The sequence below is a fragment of the Bos mutus genome, chromosome 6 (genome assembly GCF_027580195.1).
Source record: "Bos mutus isolate GX-2022 chromosome 6, NWIPB_WYAK_1.1, whole genome shotgun sequence".
NCBI classification, from domain to species: Eukaryota; Metazoa; Chordata; class Mammalia; order Artiodactyla; family Bovidae; genus Bos; species Bos mutus.
Window position 1 is genome coordinate 29,263,892 of NC_091622.1, and position 16,021 is coordinate 29,279,912.

Genomic DNA, 16,021 nt, shown 5'->3' on the forward strand with positions numbered 1-16,021 from the left:
TAAAAGCTCCCACCTGTCCAGCCTCAACGTTCCCATTTAGGCCACGCTCACCCTTTCCAGGCAAAGATGCTCATGGGTTGTCGTTGCAGAAGAGACCTGACTGGGGACCCTTTCATAAATATGTGCTTTGGCATGATAGACTTTCTTGCATGCTGTTTTGGGTAGGCATTTCCCTCCCACCTCTCCACAAAGCAAGAAAATTAGTTTTGTCAGTAATTCTCAATGCATTCATAATTTTCCATGTGTTTATAATTCTCAATACTTTTATCATTTTCAAAGCTGCAATATTCATCTGCTCTTGTGATGTATATTATATTGCTTTGTTGTATTTGTACAAAGAATTTTCTGATGTTTTTAATTTGGAATCTTCTGAAACCCATCCATTGCCCCATTTTCTCTTACACCTGTATATTGAAGTGTACAGAAGTTCCAGGAAGATTGTCCTAAGAGGAGGATTTATAAGCTGTTCTTTTGAAAGATGCATCATCTTCTAAATTGTTGAAAAACAGCTTCTTCTATTATTTCTCTTGGACACTGATAATTGATATAAATACTTAAAGATCTTATCTGACAAAGGCCAGGCTGTTTCCCCTAAAATGCATATTTAAAATGTTAGTCTACTCAGTTATAGGCTCTCAAGACAAAAGAGACCTTCAAAAGCATCCAGTTATTTACTTCCATTTTGCAAATGAGGAAGAGTCTTCACACTCCCAGGAGCCTTACTCCCAGGTAGCCACCTTGTGTGGGTGCGCATGTGCTCAGTGACTCAGTCGTGCCTTACTCTTTGTGACCCCATAGACTATAACCCACAAGGCTCCTCTGTCCACGAAATTTTCCAGGCAGAAATACTGGAGCAAGTTGCCATTTCCTGCTCCAGGGGATCTTTCCGAGCCAGGGATTGAACCTATGTCTCCTGCATTGCAGGCGGATTCTTGTCAAAAAGCAGAGTTCATGTTTATAGAATGCCTTGAAATTAGTGGGCTTCACATCATAAATAATTTATAATCACTGTATTATATTGCAAAAAAACTCACTGACAGCATCAGAATTCTACCATAAAAAATGAGACGCTGTGTACAGCCACACATGTACTTTCTTTGATTACTGTGTAAATGGTAAATAGAAATCCATATAGTTTCAGGTCTGATTCTGCATTTGCTAATTGGATTTCACTGTATGGATTTAGTAAGCCAATATTCATGTTAAGTAAACATCTCTCTGAATACATACTTACAACAAAGGTGATTTTTCTTTTAATTGATGGAATCAATGACTAAATCAGAGATAAGCTGAGTTGACTTTGCAAAAGTAATCTAGGTTTTAATGAAAGGGTTTTATACTTATTTCGGTAGTAGCCTTAGAACTAATGGAAAAAAAACAGAAGTGTAGAATCCTAAAGGTCTTCCAAGGGCATAAATTCATCTTTTTCCTGACAGAAATGCCCACATTATTCGAAAACACTCTGTTTTACATCTAATTCCTAGCTGACAAGTGTCCGTTTTTCCTGCTTACTCATTCGTCACCCTCGTGTTCTCTCTGCCTGCAAGGCATCCGGCCTGCCTTCTATCACATCTCTCCAAATGATGAAGGATATGTTTAAAATGTTACTCACACTGCTTGCAGAGTACTTTGGAGGCATATGAAAGGAGCAGCTGCCATGCTGGACAGCACAATATATTCTATGTTCTTTATACAACCTGAAAGCTAGAAAAGAGATTTTGGCCCAGAATTAAAAGGATTTTTCAGGAAGAAGTATTACAGAGTGAGGGCTTACCTATGAATCATTTTAGAAATCAGATAAAATTTACATACAGTTTAAAATCAAATAACATCAAAACAATATAATTATATGGTATTCAGTGACGGTTCAGTTAAACCTGTCTTTTGAAGTACAGGCCTCTGATGTGTAGTCACCATTCTCAATTAGGAGACAGCAATTTTCATAAGATGTGCCTTCCATTGGCAGGAATTTGAAAACAGTTGCAAAAACTATATACCAAATCCTAAGAAGAATTATAGCCTGCTACATTCGAACCCATCATCCCTTAACGGTGCTGCTGACTTTTGTCAAAATGAAATTTGTAAAAGAGCAGTAGTTATTATTATAGTCATTCTCCCAATTTCTGTGCACCCCCAACACAGCTGGGTTTCTAGTCCCCCTTCACTCCTAAATTTTTCAAACTTCTCCTTTTACGTTCTTTGCTGCATTTGTCCTGTTGGCCTCCAGACTTCTTAACTTGGCTCCTCTGACAGTTGCCTCTTGGTTTTTCTCCTGTGTCTTGTTCACACCGTAACATTTTTGCAGACAGCTTTTCCTCTGAAATGTTGGTGTCCTCTTTTTTTTTTTTTCCCCTGCTCTGGTATGTCATCTATTTCTAGTGCTTCAGCTATCTCCTAGACAGTGAAGCACAGATCTTCTACCTGGCCTTCTTTTTCCAAACTTCAGACCTGTGGTCCTTAAGGTGATTTTCCTGTCAGGGGACATTTGGCATTATCTGGAGGCATTTATGTTGTCCTGGCTTGGAGAGCTCTACTGTTATTTGCTGGATGGAGTCCAGGGATGCTGCTAAGAAACTTACTATGCAGAATGCAGCCTCACAACAGGATTATCCAGTCCTGAATGTCAATCATGCTGAGATTAGAAATCATGATCTGGATCTACCGGATTTTTCCATTTCCAAATAGAGGGGGAAAATGTGGAAACGGTGACAGATTTTATTTTCTTGGGCTCCAAAATCACTGCAGATGGTGACTGCAACCAAAAAATTAAAAGACATTTGTTCCTTGGAAGAAAAGCTATGATAAATCTCAACAGCATATTAAAAAGCAGAGACATCACTTTGCAGACAAAGGTCTACATAGTCAAAGCTATGGGTTTTCCAGTAGTCATGTGTGGATGTGAGACCTGGATCATAAAGAAGGCTGAGCTTTGAAAAATTGATACTTTTGAACTGTGGTGTTGGAGAAGACTCTTGAGAGTCCCTTGGACAGCAAGGAGATCAAACCAGTCAATCCTGGTTTGGAAATCAACCCTGAAAATTCATTTGGAAGACTGATGTGAAGCTGAAGCTCCAATACTTAGGCCACCTGATGCAAAGAGCTGACTCACTGAAAAAGACCCTGATGCTGGGAAAGATTGAGGGCAACAGGAAAAGTGGGTAACAAAGGATGAGATGGTTGGATGGCATCACTGACTCAATGGACATGAGTTTGAGCAAATTCTGAGAGATAGTGAAGGACTGGAAAGCCTGGTGTGCTGAAGTTCCTGGGGTCACAAAGAGTCGGACACGACTTGGTGACTGAACAACAATAACAACAAACTGAACATGTACCAAAATAAGTTTGCTATCTTTCTCACCACTTTCCTGCCCATGGTGGTATGATTTCATATAATGATGGTATAAACTTAATAATTGCAATAGCTGAGAATAGAATTATCCTTTCCTCTTTGCACTCTCCAGATACTTAGGTATTCTGGAACAAATGATCTGTTCATTACTAGAATCTGCTTTCTCTTCTTCCTGTCCACTGTCAGTAGCTGAGTTCAGTTCCCCATCATCCCTCCTGATTTATTCAAATAGGTCTCTAACTACCTTCTGCTTCTTTAGCATCACCTCAGTCACACTGAGAGCAATATGACAGCTGGTTTCCTTCCACTGCTTAAAAGCCTTTGAGAGTTTGCTATTCCTTAGCATAGCAGGAGGAGAAGGCAATGGCACCCCACTCCAGTACTCTTGCCTGGGAAATCCCATGGACGGAGGAGCCTGGTAGGCTACAGTCCGTGGGGTCGCGAAGAGTCGGACACGACTGAGCAACTTCACTTTCACTTTTCATTTTCATGCACTGGAGAAAGAAAAGGCAACCCACTCTAGTATTCTTGTCTGGAGAATCCCAGGGATGGGAGCCTGGTGGGCCGGCATCTATGGGGTTGCACAGAGTCAGACACGACTGATGTGACTTAGCAGCAGCAGCATAGCAGGAAGGCTTTTCATGAATAGATCTCAGCTTACCTTTCTAGTCTTGATTGTAAATCTTACATATCTTCATCCTCAGTACCTAATAAAATATCTATCATAAGGAGATAATTGATAAATATAAAGTAATTTGTTTTGACTCTTTGGAGATATATGTGCCTCACTCTTTCTAATTCTCCATCCTTATTTTGTGATATGCTGTTTAATTGAACAGCGAGTGAGTCTATATATTATTTGATTTGAGAATTAATTCTAGTCTTTATGTCTTTACCCTACCATGCATCAGATGGGAGGTTTTCAGAATCATTTTTCACAAACAAGATATACCTTATAAGAATATTTTATCCTAGGACTTCCCTGGTGGCCCAGTGATTAAGAATCTGCCTGCCATTGCAGGGGACATGGGTTCAATCCCTGGTCTGGGAGTATCACACATGCTGTGGGAAGCCCATATGGCTCAACTACTGAGCCCACGCTCTAGAGCCTTCAAGCCACAACTACTGAGCCAGCGCACCCTAGAGCCTGTGTTCCACAAGAGAAACCACCTCGGGAGAAGTCCGCACAGCATCCCCAATCGAGGCAACTAGAGAAAGCCCCTGGGCAGCAGTGAAGACCCAGCCCAGGCAAAAAAGGAAAAAAAGAACATTTTTATCCCATGAAACTTACTCAGTGCTGCTGTTGCTTTTATTAATATTTTGACAAAATTTTTTATGTTAATGCAGATTTAAAACAAAGAGAAGCTACCATATGAGAAAAGAAAGAGTAGAAATTTTCTGATGTTGCTGTTGAAAGGATACAAATCAACCTTAAGAGATATGAAGGGATGTGTGGGATAAAAAAATATGTATCAGATCAACAGCCGGCAGGTTCTAATGCAGCATCAATTATTTTGCTGTGAGGCTTTGAGTAATTTGAGACATGTGTTTCTTATATGTAAAATAAGAACATGGCTTAGATAACTTTCATGTTCTAATAACTCTGGATTTTAAGTATTTGTTTCTACAGTCTACTCAATTTCTTGATAATAAAATTGGAAATGCCTTTCTGGCAGAAATTTTGCATGATTTATAGAGTCTCTTATCTTACCTCAGACTCACATAGATCCAATAATCTTTTCAGAACCCCTAAACTCTTGAAGGTTTTCTTCTGCCAAGAAATTCACCCAAATAGCAAATAATATGACATGAATTTTTTTCTCACTGCATTTTTCCAGATGGTGCTTTCTTATAGCTCTTGAAAGGCTTAGAGATACACCTCTAGAGTCTTTGGATTTCTACCCATTAGTTCAGTAGGCTGAAATGGTGCTTTTATATTTTTAAGTCATTACTGGGGACATGGGATGAAAAGACAGAGGCTTTAGCTTTTTAATAAAATCTACTGGGTAAAATTTCAATAAATTTTTATTGAGTAGTACATGGATGAAATTTTTTTAACTTTGCCTAAAAAAATGCTGCTTTAAAGCTCTATAACTGACTCATTTATTTTTTAGCTTTGGTGTTTAAAATGATAAACCTGATTTCTAACATTTTTGTGTCTGTCAATAGCAGTTTTTAAGACTGTACTGCATATTGCTATAGCAACTATAACTGTATAAATAAGTAATTAGATTCTTATTACATTTGAGCAGAAATAACTAATCTTCTAATTGGAGAATGGTGACATAATTACATATTGAGATATTTCTGGACCCATCCCAATAGTTACTCTTTTCTCTCTCTTATGTTTGAGATACTTCAAGAAGCTATATTTATTTCTCTAGGACTCCAGCATTCTGTTTTCATTCTGAAATAGAAACTTGCTTTTGAGTTATTTATCGAAAGATCTCAGAATTGTTGCAACTTCAGTAGTATCTGTTGTAAAGAAAGAAAAAATATTAATATACATAAGGGACTCTGTATGAATAAGAATCATAACAATGGGATTCCTTTGATTAAAAATGTGATTGTTATAGTTGATTATTAAGAAATACTAGCAAACTGTAATTAATGAGTGTCACTAATTGTTAGAATGAGAATCTCCAAAGCATTCCAGTGAAGATTAAAGTAGGAACAGCTAGTAATCTCTAAATTTCATAATTTCCACTACATAGAATATAATCAGTCACATTATGGCACAGTACTAACATGATTAAAAACTGCAAAGAAACAAAATAATAAACTGCAAATTTATTATTGTATTTTCTAGAAATGAATAAATGTTAATTAGTTTTGTCTTGTATTTTATTACTTGTGCTTTCCAGATCTGCGAAAAACATTTGAGCAGGAACCTCTGGGAAAGGAAGTATCCTTGGAACAGGAAGTCTTGCTCCAGTGCCGACCACCTGAAGGGATCCCAGTGGCTGAGGTGAGAAGAAAAATTCTTTGCATTTAGCAACTGGCACTTAGTTATTCTAACAGAGGCCTAATCCATGGCTAATGGTGCAATGAATTAGGGTATGGCATGATGAATGGTTGGTAATGGAGTCCTAACTGCTTGCTACTGGCAAAATAGATTGATTGGGAACTGATTAATGACTTGGAGTCAATTAGAATGCCCCACTGGACAAAGCCACAGGCAGCTTGGTTTAATTTTGTCATTCTCTTTTAAGAAATCAGAAACACTGTTTTATTTTATCTGGCACTAATCATAAAGAAAGATGGGCTGACTTAATAATGTGCCATCAATTTTATTATTGTTCTTGATACTATGCAAAAAATGTAAGATAGATGTACATGTGTGTGTATGTGTGATAGCCTGTGCGCTCCACATACATGTTTTCTGCTCTGTGATGTAATCAAGGACATACCTAAAAGCCATAGCCACACACCATGAATAAAAACATGTTTGAGGAATGTCAAGTAGTTTCATCCTATAAGTTTTCCATTAGCTCTTAATTTTCATTTTCTGGTTTTGGTGAAACAAAGCCTATTGAAAGTTCATGAAATATTATAAATCAGATTTATACCATGATTTTTTATTAGCACCAGACAATACAATGCCCTTTGAAAATGCCTGTCCATGGGGGATAGGCCTCCATGACCACAAGAGTATTCTATGCTCTCCTTGAGACACCATTTAGAGCACACTGCTGAGGAGAATCATCTAATAACATGTCTTTTATTTCATTTCAACTAATTCCAAACTCTGAAAAATGTTACCCTGTTAGGATTATCAGAAGACATTCTAATATACATCAAACACTATTGTCCTGGCAGATCCAGTATCCTACAAACACGAGAAAGCTTTAATTTGATAAGTAACATAACTGCCAACTTGCTGGTGGTCCTTGTTAGCTTCTAAACTACACTGAGTTCTTTGGAATTTTTACTCTTTATTGCATATATGGAAAGAAGCATTTTTTAAATTGCTATAATTTGGGGCTGTATATGGGTCAGCTGATTTTTTGTAAAAATAAGCCTGCAATTTTTCCTGTCTATGAAATTATAAAATAATATTACTAAGACTTACTACATTGTCCAAAATTTTTTAATATTTAATCAATGCACTTATCAGATTTCCATAGTTTTTATGTCCTTTGAAAATTCAGGCAAAAGTGAGAGTCAGCACAGTTAGTGTGTCCCATAACAACAAAATTAAACATCTGATAGCTCTTTCTAAAATAATAATAATAATAAATTAATTAGAAATTTAGGCAGGGCCCTTACAAATGACTCCATTTTCTGTCACTACCATTCACATCTCCAGTCTGTCAATGCAAGACTCTGAGTGGCACTTTTAATGAAATTTTCTTTTCTTTTACTTTGAAAGAAGAGAGTTGGCTTTTGTCTTGTACCTGACATCCCATGGCACTTTCTAGCACTGTATCAGAGACTATGCATGATTACTTCTGCTTTATCCAACCACACCAAAACCTTATCTTCTACCAATGACTCACAGGATGATTTATTATGATTAGAAAGGAAAAAGCTCTTCTCTATGCAACATTTCATTTCACTTATGAAATAAGTATATCTTTCTCCTTAATCATATCTGTCTTAATCTAAAATTTTAATGCAAACCTCCTCCATTAAATTGCCTTAAAGACCAAAACATATCCTGAGTAACACGAGTGTCCACAGACTCTTTTTGACTCAGTGTTTCTTAAAGTGAGCAGATCCCTGCAGAGATTTTCAGTTAGGAGATTCTAGTAACTTCTTGGAGAAGGCAATGGCACCCCACTCCAGTACTCTTGCCTGGAAAATCCCACGGACGGAGGAGCCTGGTAGGCTGCAGTCCATGGGGTCGCTAAGACACGACTGAGCTACTTCTTTCACTTTTCACTTTCATGCATTGGAGAAGGAAATGGCAACCCACTCCAGGTTTCTTGCCTGGAGAATCCCAGAGACGGGGGAGCCTGGTGGGCTGCCGTCTATGGGGTCACACAGAGTCAGACACGACTGAAATGACTTAGCAGCAGCAGCAGCAGTAGCTTCTTAATTTTTTTTAGTTTTCTCAGCAAAGTAGTTCACTTTGTCAAGGAGTAAAGATTCATGACTGCAAACTAATTGGCTGTGAATTTTATCTGTATCATCACTGGGGAAGAGACCAATTAACACTTGGCAAGCTCAAAAATCATATACCATTTGACATTCAAAGAACTATATTTAATGTGATTTTTTTTCAAGTCAGGAGAGAGATCAAAAACACTTGCTTGAGAGCAGGCTAATAAACTCCTGTGTAGATTATTTCCAACGCCCTTAGAATCACCAAGATGAGAAATCTAATGTATACCTTAACTTGACACATTGCAACTGTCATTTGCTCAAGAGGAGCAGAAAAAAGAGAAAGGGATGAAATATAACGTGATGAATTAAGGGATTATAAAATTATTTTAATTTAATGATATATATATATATTCATTATCTACTATTTTATTTGTTTGAGGAATTTAAAAGCACAAAAATAGAATGAAATGAAATACTGATCTTAAAGGGAAACCAGAAGGTAAAACTCTCATGTGTTACCATAAACAAAATCAGTTTTTAAGGTATCAAGCCATACTGGCAAGGATTCTTGCTTCTTTTGTGTTCTAGGCAAATGATTTTGAAAAACTCAGATACTACATGCTCAACAAATACATGATTGATTGATGCAATTTATCTTTGTTTAGTAAGTATATGTCTAGCACCATCGAACAGGTAGTCAAGTTCATTATTTGTAAAATATCAAGAGGCAATAATTTCCTTCCCACATAAGTCAGTAGGTTTCCAAAGAGCTCTACTAATCTTAAGTTACAGGAGCATCACCTTTGGTGCAGATAATGGCACAGGGATTTCTGTGGTAATAAATTACATTTAATTTTCTTCTCTATTTTGGCTTTAATTTTTGCTACATAGTGTTAAACTAATTTCCATTCAGAACTCTAGGCTTAACCCCATGTCACCATTTCTGACTGTTGGACTTCAAGCAAGGTATTTCAATTCCTATACCTAAGTTTCCTTAATTAAATTACAAACTGAAGATAATAATAGTGTCTCTCCAGAATGTAGTTGAAAATTAAATGAGATGATATATGCAAACAAATCACTTAGAACATGTAGAAGAACTCAAGAAACATTACTATTGTTATTAATATATTATTCCTCTTGATTCAGAGAAGACTGAACTCAGCCTCTGGAATTCACAGTAGTCACTGGCACACTGGGCCTCTGATCGGCACTGTAGGGTATGTAGCGATGAGGCTTCTGTCCAATGAAGAATCACAGAGATTCCCTCCTGTGTCTTCTAACCAGTTATTTTGATTAAAATCCACAAATGCTACAAATGAAGATAAATTTTGAGCTTTAAAATAAGGAAACTCCCTTATTTATGTAACATATTTACTCTAAAAATGACTTGTTACTGTGGAAATCTGCACCAAGTCCTGATGTGCTGCTGTTCTTACTCTGATTTTTAAAGTTATCTGTTTAGTCATCATGGGCCTAGAACACTGGACCAGACTTTGTGTTTCCTCCAAAAGAGGGAATTTGGAGTGGGATTACTGTTGGACGTTCTCCTTTTCCAAGCAAAAGGAAAGAGAAAGTCTCAGAGGAGGAAGAGACCAGCTCAGGATTCCCTGTACTCCACCTCTCCAGGTGGTGACAGTCTGGACAAAGAATTCCTCTCAGTACTCACTGGTTAAGAAAAAAAAATATGTTGCAGGTACCTCAGAGATGAAGCACAAGAGTTTCAGAGCTCTAGTCTTGGCTGTTCCTTCCTCTGGCCTCCTCCTTGCCAGGCCCTCTCTTCATTTTCTTTATTTAAATATTTATCAGCCACACAGCTTCCTTAGCACAGGGCTACTAGCATCTGGCAGAGAAGGCAATGGCAACCCACTCCAGTACTCTTACCTGGGAAATCCCAGGGACAGAGAAGCCTGGTGGGCTCAGTCCATGGGGTTGTGAAGAGTCAGACATGACTGAGTGACTTCACTTTCACTTTTCACTTTCATGCACTGGAGAAGGAAATGGCAACCCACTCCAGTACTCTTGCCTGGGAAATCCCAGGGACGGAGAAGCCTGGTGAGCGCAGTCTATGGGGTTGTGAAGAGTCAGACACGACTGAGCGACTTCACTTTCACTTTTCACTTTCATGCACTGAAGAAGGAAATGGCAACCCACTCCAGTACTCTTGCCTGGGAAATCCCAGGGACTGGAGCCTGGTGGGCCACCGTCTATGGGGTTGCACAGAGTCAGACACAACTGATGTGACTTAGCAGCAGCAACTAGCATCTGGGGGCCTTCTGCAGTATTAAAGGTGCAAACCCTTTTGTTGCTGCATCATAGTATGGTCCAGGGATCCCCAGAAGCAAGTACCTTGGGGTGAGGGGTACCTAGCTATTAATCAGCAGATACAGAACTATTTCAGTATTTCATACCTGGTATGAATGAAGCAGTAAAGCTGCCTGAATGTCAGCCCCTACGTTTTCTGACTTTTTATAGCTCCAACTATTTATTATCTCTGTCAAAATATGTGTGTTTACTCCTTTGCCTGCTTGACTAGATTGGATGAAATAAGAAGAAAAGGGATTTTTGTTCATGTTTATCTCTAACACAAGCAGACTGTAGGTTACATAGTAGATTCTCTGAGTGCATTGAATTAAATGAAATAATAAAGAGTCCCTGTTGGATGTGACAGAGAAGCTGCACCTCAGGAAATGGAACTTTCCAGAAACAGGATGTTTGTCACCACGGAAGCTGTGTGCTGAGAGAACTCAGTGCAGGTGGAGTAAGGGAGTCGGTCAGTCAGAAGGGTTCTAACCCACTGGACCATTTGGATCACTCCAAAAGGCCACTGGGAGTCATGGGACAGGTTAATAGTAATTATATTAAAATTAAAAGTAGACTCTGTGAAAGAAAGAAAATAAATCCCACAAATAATCTGAAATGGTATTGCTCAGTATTTTTAATAACTCTTTTGCAAGGATCAGGCCAAAAATATAAAGCTTTTCTTCCATTTCTGGGGAGGCATTTGCCTTCCTTTAGCAGAAATCTCTCATCTCCCCAAAGAAACCAGAAAATTAATATGCCTGAACGGGTGCTGGGTTGCTCCAGTGGCATAATAGCAGAACTCTGTGAAATGAATCCCTCCTTGCTCATTTTGGTTTATGCCTGGAAAATGTTGCTGTCATATGGTGAGCCAGAAATATACTTAGAGATGCTTTATTTCATCAGATTCTCTCTTTTGGAGAGTACTGGGATCAAAAACATCAATGGATATGACATTTGTCGGCATGACACAAGGAGCAAAACTGAATTTTTCACTAAAATAAACCTGTGATTTGTTTCATCTTAAACAAGGGGATAATTGCTCCTCTAATTATAATTGAACTATTTCTCACAGGAGTCAAATTGGAGGAACAGGGCACCATGTTCAACTTATTGACCCAATTGTGCTTAAAAAGTGTCATCTTAATTATCAACATTTGCATGTCTAATTAGCAAGTGGGAAAATATGGGGTGAAGTGTATAAGAATAGATTATTTGGCAGTCTTGCTCAACAGGAAATAGAATTTTTAAGCTGATAATGCCTGGGAGGAAAGCGGCTGGCAGCCGGAGGCTTCACCAAATATATAGCATCAGGTGGCTGTCCATCTAATTGATTATTAATATGACCACTGAACACTTCGTTTCATGAGAGACCTGCATGTTTCACTGCCATTCCCTCATAATCAGAACTTTGTGTTGATGCATTTCCATGCAGGTACATTGTCTCCCAAGCTGTGCTTTATATTCTTTGTGGTCAAAAGAGGTTTAGAGAGAAGAGTTTGAATACTAATTTGCAGGGAGACGTTGCTTTCAGTGCCCAGTGATATCTATTGGAATTTTCTCCTAGCATGTGTATAACAAGAAGGGTCTTGCCCTACAAACAAGTTTGCTGCAAGTATCAGGTTCCTTGACTGGTAGCCAGCTTGCAAGCTTTACATTGGTCCAGTCAACAGTTGCCAACATTGTCTGTTTATTTTGGTTACTTCATATGATTTTCTGTCAATATGTGCATCTAATAGTTATGCATAGAGATCACCATAAATAGATAACTGGTTTGCAGATAATTCTGTAAACCAATTTAAAAATATAATAAAGTGAACCAATATCAACATCACTTTTTAAAACACAGGAATAAATAATAAACTTTCTTTGGTTTATAATAGATTTGTGGCATGACTTCTGCACACATACAGTGGTTCCTTTGAGCCTATAGTACAAAATCCAGTTTTTATTTTTACTCACTAAATCATTTATTCAAGAAATATTTATTGTCCTCTCACCATGTACTAGACACTCTTCTATTTGAAGGCGATACATGGCAAAGTCCCTAAATGGTAATAAAACACTAAAAACAAGGGGGAAAAAAGCACAGGATATAATCAGATAATTGTAAGTTAAAGGAAATACGACAAGGTCATATCTGAGAAGGCTGATGGTTGTTGGGGATCAGGAGTCACTTAAAGTTCAAGGAGAATCTATCTGATGAAATAACATTTGAGCTGAGATCTGAATGACAAGAAAGAGCCAGACTTAAAAAGATCTGGGTCAGGAAGCTCCAGGCAGGGGAGGAGAATACCTCAGAATGTGGTTACAGATTAAAAAGGAGGCCAGTGTCTCTGAGACAGTGAGCCAGGAGGAGGGCAGGAAGCCCTTCAGTCAGAGAGTTAGGATGCGCCTGGGGACTGAAACACGGTAATGGGAAGGGATTTTGTTTCTGAATATATGCAGTCATTGGAGATTTTAAGTGAGGAATTGACACGACCTGATACATTTTACTTCTAAGCTCATTCTTGCTGCTGTAGGGAATGTAGATTTTAGAAGTGTGAGAATGGAAGCAGAGACACCATTCAGGAGATCTTGCCGTACTTCATGCAACAGAAGATAGTTGTTGGTCTTAGGGCAGAAGAGATAAGAGAAAGGTGGAGAAACAAAGGATATATTTTAATTCCTTTGGGAATAGAAATTCTGAACATGGATTTTAAATTTTATTTATTAAATGAATAAAATCTAGAAAGAATTTGGTTCTTCAGAAGAAAGTGAAATCTTCTGTGCTAAAAAGAGCAAACCATAGAGCTTTTCTTAGATAACCTAAAATCTGTGGTCAGTAGACTTCAGCTGTTTTCAAATACAATCTGTCTCTCAGTGGTGCTTCAGCAATAGGCAGTAACCTATCTTGAGTCCATGATCCCAGGGCAGGAGGGTCTTTTATTTCTACAGTCCTTATTTCATGAAAAAAAAAAAAAGTTTTTCCTTAGATAAATTCTTTGGCTTTGAAATTTCTTTCAATGATTCTTCATATGCCTAGAGGCACTATTTATTGTAAACTCACTGTGGAAGAAAAGTGGTAGTCGCAGAGAGCAAAAAAGCAGTGTTTTTTAAAAGTGATCAGTTTTAGCAAGAGGCCAAACACTTTTAGTTGGTAAATGCTGAGTTACTTAATCTGAAAGTTTATAGTAAAGACTGGTTAGAAGCTATCTCGCGACTAATCAATTATAGGTCTTTTGCCCTGAAAAAGTTAGCATTTTAAGGACATTTCAGTGTCATTTTGCTCCCTTGTAAGATATTATCAGAGTCATGCTATTTTGGGCTCTTTTGGTGATTGTCACTATTGATTAATTTATCAGCATGCTTTTTATCTCCTAATAGTAGAATTTAAGGTTTAGAAAAAATTTTCAGATTTCAAGACAAGTTCACATCTAAAATGTGGTTCACACACATTCATCTCTCAAAAGCAATGAGTCAGGTGCCTGTGTGCCTGCATGCTCAACTTCATCCCACTCTGTGCAACCCCATGGACTGTAGTTTGCCAGACTCTGTCCATGGAATTTTCCAGGCAGAAATACTGGAGTGGATTGCCATTTCCTGCTCCAAGGGAGCTCCCCCACCCAGGGATTGAAACCACGTCTCCTGCATCAGCAGGCAGATACTTTACTATTGAGCCACCTGGGAAGCCAATGAGCTAGACATGTGTCCAATTAAAGGAGTGTTTCTGCAGCAGGAAAATAGGACCCCTTTCTTAGCAAATTCCTTCTGTTTGCAGAAGCTACAAAATGTCAGTCGTTTCTGTTACTAAACAAGTCCCTACGCCAGACCTGCAGTGAACCAATCACTGAGACACTGGGATTTGCAGCTAAGAGTTTACTCACAGAACAGCCAAGTAAGAAGATGAAGAACAAACTTTAGCTCCGCCTCCTTGAGGTCAAGCGGGTGGGATACTTAAGGGATAAGCAAGGTGGTCTTAGGTTGGGGAAAGGTGATTGGTGGAAGCGGCACAAGGGGTGGGAATGGGTATTCTGCGCAGGCTCATCTCTGTTAAATGCTAATACATATTCAAAATGAAGATGCCCAGTCTTACCTGAGGATGCAGTTTCCAGTCTTCCCTAGTCAACAGGCCACTCACCGCCTAAAACTGGTCACAGGTTCAGTTTTAGTGTCAGGGGTCCCAACCAGCCTTAGCCTCTCGCACTGGGCAGGAGCTGGCTTCAAGTTCCTTTGAAACAACTGGACTCTGTGGAAGCCGGGAAGCTATGTAAGTAAAAGAGGTGGGTAGGGGAAAGAAATACTAAAATACACTTTATCAGTGAAGGCAGTTTGTAAGCAAAGAGGTTTTGACAAGTTGATCCCCTTTCTGTTCTGTAAGATAAGCTCAAGAATTTCTGTTAGTTATCAGCTTCTGTTAAGTCTGTGGGGCATGGTTTTATTTGAACTTGGTTTTTAAAAATCTTCTGGCCTTTTTTTCTTTGTACAGTTATCTAAAGACCATGCTTGAAGACCAATACTTTTACAGCATAAAAGTACAAATACTTTCACAAAGCTACTGAAAGGTACAAAGTATATTGGACAGTGGTTAACACAGAAGTGAATGAATGTCTTGTTGCTATTGCCAATCTTGAGAAGCAAATAGCTGCATAAACAAAGTAGCCTTCCATTCTTGACTAGAGATAGTATCAGAACAATGTCTTCACATTGTTGGGAGACTTGGGAGACACGGAGAGTTTCTTTGTATACTCTTTTTTTTTTTTTTAATAGCAGTTTGCTTCTTGTCTTTTAAGATACTTTTTACCCATAACTTTAATGGGTAAATAACATACATTTGCAGTCTATAATGAAGACTTTCTTGATTGGACATATGAAACACCTGTTGGCAGGGTGAGACCACCCCACCCCCAGATCATTCTGTGATTTCAAACTCTGGGGCAATGGAGCGCTAAATCCTACTTGGTGAAAGGCTGTTGCTGCTACTAAGTCACTTCAGTCGTGTCCGACTCTGTGACCCCATAGATGGCAGCCCACCAGGCTCCCCCATCCCTAGGATTCTCCAGGCAAGAACACTGGAGTGGGTTGCCATTTCCTTCTCCAGTGCATGAAAGTGGAGTGAAAGTGAAGTCGCTCAGTCGTGTCCGACTCTTAGCGACCCCATGGACTGCAGCCTACCAGGCTCCTCCATCCATGGGATTTCCCAGGCAAGAGTACTGGAGTGGGGTGCCATTTCCTTCTCCAGGTGAATGTCTACAGAAGGCTTATTAGCTATCTTTTTAGCATTGTCAAGACTTTACTAGTCAAGGCTTTAGCCATAGGTTATCTGTACTGACTTGACCTGGG

The 16,021-nt window shown here is 38.7% G+C and overlaps 1 protein-coding gene across 2 annotated transcripts in view; it reads left to right on the plus strand.

Moving 5' to 3' along the window:
• The window catches only part of UNC5C (unc-5 netrin receptor C), a 431,180-nt gene that overhangs the window by 294,267 nt on the left and 120,892 nt on the right, over window positions 1–16,021 (plus strand). For both annotated transcript variants that reach the window (XM_070372113.1, XM_070372114.1), the window contains exon 4: window positions 6,214–6,317. In XM_070372113.1, coding sequence (XP_070228214.1) covers window positions 6,214–6,317 — 104 coding nt within the window. The remainder of the gene's footprint in view (window positions 1–6,213; window positions 6,318–16,021) is intronic.